Source organism: Elephantulus edwardii, unplaced genomic scaffold (assembly GCF_000299155.1).
Source record: "Elephantulus edwardii isolate Elephantulus edwardi_28Jun2011 unplaced genomic scaffold, EleEdw1.0 scaffold00043, whole genome shotgun sequence".
Taxonomy (NCBI): domain Eukaryota; kingdom Metazoa; phylum Chordata; class Mammalia; order Macroscelidea; family Macroscelididae; genus Elephantulus; species Elephantulus edwardii.
In genome coordinates this window covers 15,452,103-15,459,923 of record NW_006399793.1, presented here as the reverse complement: position 1 = coordinate 15,459,923, position 7,821 = coordinate 15,452,103, and the positions used below count along the sequence as shown (strand labels likewise).

At 37.1% G+C, this 7,821-nt stretch overlaps 1 protein-coding gene across 1 annotated transcript in view; it reads right to left on the bottom strand.

Moving 5' to 3' along the window:
- Positions 1–7,821, bottom strand: part of RHOBTB3 (Rho-related BTB domain containing 3) — a 135,024-nt gene that overhangs the window by 13,091 nt on the left and 114,112 nt on the right. The window contains exon 11 of the mRNA XM_006885372.1: positions 1,718–1,814. Coding sequence (XP_006885434.1) covers positions 1,718–1,814 — 97 coding nt within the window. The remainder of the gene's footprint in view (positions 1–1,717; positions 1,815–7,821) is intronic.

Sequence of the window (7,821 nt, the reverse complement as noted above, 5' to 3'; positions counted from 1 at the left end):
CAAAATCTCTGTAAATGTTCATTAAAATTAATAAAATAAAATAAAAAAGTCATAGTTGACTCAAGGGCACAAGACGACAGCTTAATGGGTGCTCTGGTGGCCTCTTGTGGTTAAGAAGCCGCGCTGCAATCCCAAAGGAATGCTGTTGAAACCCATCAGATCTTGCTCCCACAAGATGGGCAATCTTCACCTGTGTGATTAACTGCTTCTGAAAACATGCAGGAGTGTAATCTACGAGTTGGCCCTGATTCAGTAGTACACAACAACAACAACAACAACTGTATTAATATCTGAGCTCTGTGTAAAAAGGCTCCAGCATCTAGGATGGTAAATGTCCCCAGTATTTGGTGAATACACCTGCCAAAAATTGACAGTATGGTCCTTGATATTCCTTAACTGCACAATAAGAATCTGAATAAAATCAAGAGAATTTTACATCTTCTTAGCAGAATACTTTTTATAAGTAAAATGTTATGCTGAATTCCAAGGGGAAAAAAAATAGCTAAAAATGGAAGCACGATAGTTGAAGGAAAGATGGTTTCCCTCTTTCTCTTATCCCTTCTCTCCTCTCCCCAAAGTTTGTCTTCTGCCCTCTGTCCTTCACCTCAGAAAACCTCCAGGAAGATTTTGTCCAAACTATGAAAACTACTTGACTATTTGGAATCAGAGTGGCATCCACTTCCTAAATAACATGCTTCCAGAAACTCTATGAAGTTTGATAAATGTCGACAGTTGCAGAGGGGTTTTAGGCCTTTTGTTCATAGGGTCACTATGAGTGATGCTCAACTCGAAGGCAATCAACAACAACGATAACAACAACAACATGTGATGTCTAATGTCTTTTTTTTTTAGTTCTGCTTTTGTGGCCAATGCAGCAGGTAGGGAGTTACGCTGCTTAATCAAAATTGCTGTCTCTCTGGCAGTTCTAATTCACCAGCAGCTTTGCTAGAGAAAGATGAATAATCTCCTCCCGTGTGAAACGCAGCCTCTAAAAACCTGCTGGAGGGCCCACTGTGAGTCAATTCCAACTCAACTGTAATGAGCTTTGAGTTCTAGTCTAGGTAATAATACGAACAAACCATTTTCTCTGAATTGACTGTCTACTCTGATGACTATTCTAGTTTCATTTTCTCTCTTTTTCAGCACCACTCAAGAGCTCATTCTTTGACTGGTTCTGATCTTTACAACTTACCTTAAAGATCACACTACAAATACTCTCTGTGCAGTAAGTTTTACAACAGCTTTTAATGAATAAAATAATGCTGTTATTCTAAAGTAATCTAATTCCTGTATTGAAATATGTAATAATAGAAGATTATAATAAGTATTATAAATTACATACCAGAAATAATAATTATAATTCTTTTAGAAGAACTTTAAAAAAATTTGAGCCATTTTATAGTAAGCTTCTGATTTAAGTGGTTAAAGACAAAATATTATTTATTACCATCAAATGCCACCTGGAATACATTCATGCATCTTAGTCTTTATTTCAAGGAAGAAAAAAAAAAGATGCATTTAAAAATGAATGAGTGCTGTGCCATAATCATTAGAAAACTTCTTGTAACTTTAAAGTATCCTTAACATATTGTAACATTAAAAAGAATACATTAGTGACTGTTCTTAAAAAAATGGTTTTTAAAAAATGACTATGTCTCAAATCCAAAAAGACAAAATATAGCCAAATTTTCTCTTAAAAATAAAAACTGCCAATTACCTGAAAGATCCTGAAATTCAGGCTTTTGACTGAAGATGAGGTAGTTAGTGGCAATGAAATGTAGCAGCCAAGTAGAAAGGCAATCCGAATGGTGAAACTGAAAGAAAATGGAAAGTGAGATTATTTTACCTAACAATCACAAACATTAATGAACAGATGGAGGGAATCATTAGGGGAAGTTAGAAGCTAGATTCATGTTTAACATGTTATTAAGATACAAAAGGCCCCTTGGTAGCCCAGTGGGTTAAGTATTCAGTTGTCATCCATCAACCACCCTGTGGGAAAAAGACAAGGCAGTTGGCTTCTTAAAAAACATTTACAATCTTGAGAACCCTCTGAAGTAGTTCTATTCTCCCTTATAGGGTCACCATGAGAAGTAGTAAGTTTGAGTTTATGTAGTCCTTGGCCTCTTCTTGTGAAAGGAATATAAAGGGGGCATCATTAACAAATAATTTCAAAATAACATCATTCACTGAGGATGGGGAAAGGTTTCTATCCTGTCAAGAGAGACTGAGAACTTGGAAGAACCAACTAGTGGAAGCTAGAGTAGCCACAGGTCTTTTGTGCATAGCTATCTCTGTGGCTAACAGTATTGTTTGAAGTTCATGATTATTTAACTTAAACTCTAAACATAGGGACTTCACTAATCTCTTTGTATCTGTGTAGTAGAGATAAAACTGGTCAGCAAAGGCATTATCTTGTCAGTATCTATTTCACTTGAAGAATAAATAAAAAAAATAATTTGAGGATGAAATAACATATGAAAAAGTAGTATGTGAACAGATTTCTTTAACAAGAATGTACTGTTAAAGTGAGGTTGAATTTCCAGCATAATTCTCATTCTGTGAGAACAACAACTGCCAATGGGTAGAAAATTCAGAGAAACCTGATTGGAACATCATCACCTTGGTGTCAATCTTACAATGCTCACGGATCCATCTAACCACAGCTCTTCTAAAAACATTAAAAATAAGTAAAGTTAAAAGACTTGTAATCTCAAATCCTAAAGGCAAATGTAAAGAAAAATGAGAATGTAGGAAAAGGACAAGTCCTTCTTCTTTTCAACGCAGATTAAATCACAATTTTTATTTTGAAAGGGACTCCATAGTTCATCGAATCCCACCGTAAATCTTCTCTTTTTCCCCTTCACTCACCAAACTCTTTGACTCCATGAGCTCCCCCTACTCATCCTCAGCCCCTTCATCCTATCTCTTCCCTTCTTTGTATATACATACACATCTCACTGGTTATTTTGCTACCTTTACAATAATAGTCTTATACAGTGTATGTTCTTACGCAGCTGAGTTAGTTCACTGGGCATAAAGAGCTGCTTCCATGTTATATAGTATTTTTTAAAATTGTTCTGTGTGAGTGATGCATATTATTCAATTGTGTGAGTGTCCCACGGTTTCTCATTCTAGTAGTTTGTTGATGGAAATCTGAGCTGTTTCCATGTTCTTGCTATTCTGAATAAAGCTGCTATGAACATCCATGTACAAATCTCTATTTGTATCTCAGTTCTGCTTTCCTTAAAGTTTATTTCCAGCAGTGGTATAGGGGATAATACAGAACCTCTATGTTCAGCGTTCTGAGGACATGCCAAATTGCCTTCTAGAGTGGTACCATTTTACAGTCCCACAAATAGTGAATAAGAGTTCCAATCTCTCCACATCCTCTCCAGCATTTATTGCTTGCTGCCCTGCTAAACTTTACCAGTGCTACTGGGGTGAGACAGTATCTCATTTTAGTTTTGATTTCTACCATAAATTTTAGCTATATTTTTCTCTTATCTTTTAGCAAAAGAGGGTGGGTAGATTTAAGGGAATTGATCAAGAATGCACAACTGTTTCCATAAAAGTCAGCACCACGACTAATGATTAACCAGAGCAGATAACCTATTGAGAAAAGGTCAGTATACTGTCTAAAAGCTGTGGTTTTGAAAGAGAAGAGAAATCAAAGAAATGAAAAACTAGCAGTGTTAATATACAGTAGTTTCTTTTTAACCAAGAGTTAAGATACCGTAACTGTAAGATCTTAGCAAGAGATAGGATACAAACAATTTACTGTAAAAATTCATTTCCTAGAAGATGTTTTACTAGCCTAAGAAAATATGGTTTAAGCTAAAATAAACAACCAATAAAAAAAGGATTAAAAACAAAAGAAGTCTTCTAAACCAAATGTTGCAGCTTTATGAAGAGCAACATTTGTGTGAGGTCAGAAACAATTTGTTTTGAGTTATCAAGACTATAAATAAGGAGATAGCAGTTTTGTCCAATCCAATGCCACTTTTGATTTCTTGACTGTTACTGTCATAGAGTGTGTAGGATCAAGTAAAATGAAATCATTGACAACTTCAATCTTTTTTCTATCAATCATGTTGCCTACTGGTCTAGTTGAGAAGATTTTTCTTTCCGCACCCCGCCCCTGATGTTTATTAAAAAAAATGTATTAGGGACCTCTCCAAAGTACTTAAGAGCAATGCTGTCTTTCTGGAGACTAAGGTGCATCTGATAAAGGCTATGGTCTTTGCAATCACTTGTTATGCATCAGAGAGTTGGACAATGACTAGGGAAGATAGGAGAATTGATGCTTTTGAGCTGTGCTCCTGGAGAAAAGTACTCAGGGTACCATGAACTGCTAAGAAAACAAACAGATTCATCCTTGAGAGGGTTAAACCAGGCTGCTCTTTGGAGGCAAGGATCCTGAGGCTTCATCTGACATACTTTGGATATGTTGTAAGGAGGGACCGGTCCTTGAGAAAGACATCCTGCTTGGGAGGGTGAAGGGACAGCACAGGAGGGGAAGGCCCTCCATAAGGTGGATTGATTCAGTGACTGGGGTAATTGGGATGGGAGTGTCAGAGACAGTGCGATTGGCACAGGACAAAGCAGGGTTTAGGGCTGTTGTTGTACATAGGGTCGCTATGAGTCGCAAGTGACTTGACGGCACAAAACAACAACAACATGCAATAAATAAGTAACTGGTCATACAAAATTCCATCATGCAATCTCTGGTGATATTTCTATCACTGAAGTCATATTTTTCCAATGACCGATCCTTCTCCATTTTGAACTTTCACATTCCAATTTCTGTAATTATCAGTGTACCTTGATTATATGTCTGTTCAATTTCTAGCTGCTGATGCTGTAGAGCTGGTGTTGGGCCAGTGGGTAAGGAGTTTCTCTGCCAACCCAGAGGCTGACTGTTTGAATTTACCAACTGCTCCATGGGAGAAAGATGAGCACTCTCGTACCGTATGATTTATAGCCTCTGACAACCCCCTGGCAAATCAGCTATGATTTGGTCCTTACTCCACAACAATAAGTTGAGTTTGTTGAGTTGATATTATTAAAATCTTCAATTTATTCTTTCTTTTGCCTTTAGAGGTTGCTGCATAAATCTGAGTAATAGTTGGATATCAACTGGTATTCCATAAAGGCCTATGGACAATATCCTATCACTGACAGTCATCTACTTAAGGACTGGTTTTGAAATGGTTTTAGGGTATGTGTGTGTGTCTAGGTGTGAACAGGTGTGTGTGTTTGGGTATTATCCCCCTTATTAGATATTGCTTTTCCTTTCACTCAATCTAGTATATGTATATTATCTAGTTATTGAATTGTTTTCTCCCTTTCTACCTCCTTCCCATTTCTCCTAACCATCCAAGAATGTTTTTCTGTGTGTAAATCAGGACTTAGCATTTTATAATGGAATCACAAGATACCTTTTTCTTCTTCTAACTTTACTCAGCCCAAGGTCCTACACACAACTATGTTACACAGTGATTAGAGATTATTTAATTACTATTTAATGCTACAGAGTATTCCATTGTATGATTGTACTATAGGTTGTTTAGCCACTCCTCTACTGAAGACTACCCAGGTTATCTCCATCTCTTTGCTACTGTAAATAGTGCTGCAATGACTATGAGTTTGCCTGTTTCTTTGTCACAACTCATATTTCTTTAGGGTAGCACTGGGGTTGTTGGATCAAATGGCATTTCTATTTCCAACTTTCAAGGAAGTGTCATATTGTTTTTCATAACAGTTGCACTATTTATAGTTCTACCACTAGTATATGAAAGTTTAACTCTTTCCACCCCCTTGCCAGCATTTGATCAGATTTCCTGTCTTACTGATCTTTACAATTACTGTCAGTGTGAGTTCATAGTTCAGTGTTATTGGTTTTTTATATTAAAGGGCAATATGATAAGACAAAGCAAATTATTCCAACGAAATGTCCAAAGAGTTAGAATTGGAAAACTAAAAGTGAAAAACATACTCCTCATTTCTGAAGCTAAAAGAACTAAAAAACAAATTCAAGCCTTGAGTTGCATGCAATACTGAAGGATTTCTATGGGCAAAATCTTGAATGATGCTGGAAGCATGAAAAGAAGATGGAAGGAATGCACACATTCATGATACCAAGAAGAACTGGTCAACATTGAACTGTTTCAGGAAGTTGCATATGAACAATGGTGCTGAAGGAAGAAGCCCAAGTTTCACTGAAAGAGCTGAAATTAAGAGCCCCCAAATTGACAAAATACCAGTTGAAGTATTCCAGCAAATAGATGTAGCCCTGGATATGCTCACTAGTCCATGCCAAGAAATTTGAAAAATAGATATCTAGTAAACATGGCCAATCTACTGGAAGAGATCTATATTTGTTTCCATTTTAAAAAAAAAAAAGGGTAACTCAACAGAGATCATGTGTTACTGGACAATATTGCTGATTCTACATGCAAGCAAAATCCTGCTGCAAAGGTTATTAAAAAATGGCTGGAACAGTACATCAACAGGGAACTTCCAGAAATTCAAGCTAGACTCATAAGAGGCCATGACATAAAGGATTATTATTGTTGATATCAAGTGGATCTTAGCGGAAAGCAGAGAATACCAGAAAGAGATTTACTTGTGTTTTATTGACTATGTAAAGGCATTTAACTTTGTGGATCATAATAAATTATGAATAACATGAGAAGACCAAGAAGTCCATAACACTTAATCATACTCATGAGAAAACTGTATGTTGACCAAGAAGCAGTTTTTCAAACAGAACAAGGGAATACTGCAGGATTTAAAATCAAGGAAGCTATGTGTAAGCGCTGTATCCTTTCTCCATACCTACTCAGGCTGTGTTCCGAGCAAATCATTTAAGATGCTGAACGACAAGAAGAATGCAGCATCGGGATTGGAAAAACACTCAACAACCTGCTGATGACAGAACCTCGCATCCAGAAAATGAAGAAGACTTAAAGCACTTACTGTAGAAGATCAAAGACTTCTTATGTCTTTAATATGTATTACATCTCAACATTAGGAAAACAAAAATCCTCACCACTGGACCACATGTAAACATGATTACAGATGAAAAAAAGTTGAAATTATTGATAATTTCATTTTACTTGGATCTGCAAAAACACCTTTGGAAGCAGCAGTCAAGAAATCATAGATGTGTTTATTGCAGTTGGCAAATCTGCTGTCAAGGACCTCTATAAAGTGCTAAAAATCAAGGATGACACTTTACAACAGTATAGTGTGCTTGACCCAACACTTGGAATTTTTTCCTATGTGTCTGAAAGTTAGCTAATGAGTAAGGGAGACCAAGGAAGAACTGATGCCTCTGAATTCAGCTGATCACAGAGTATTTAACGTACACACCCTGGACACCAAAGGAACAAACATGTCAGTCATGGAGGAAGTGCAGTCAACGACCTTCAGAGAGGCAACGACGGTGAGGCTTTGTCTCACATATTTTGGGCATATTGTCAAATCCTTGCAATTATGTTGGGGAAAAGGCAGAGTCAGAGAAAGAGAGAAAGACTCTCCACAAGATTGACCGACACAGTGACTGCAACAATGGGATCAAGCAAATCAGAGCCGGTGAGGATGGTACTGCCCAGGGCAAAATCCAGATCTGTTGTTCATAACATCACGGAGTTGTAGTCAATTCAGTAGAACCTAACAACTCCTGTTAACTCCAGTCAACACTCTTGGCGCCAGCAGCCAGAGAATTAGAAGACGTATTGCCATGAGAAAATCTGCTGTTAGGGACCTCTCTAAAGTACTCAAGAGCAACGGTGTCTCTCTGGAGACTAAGGTGCA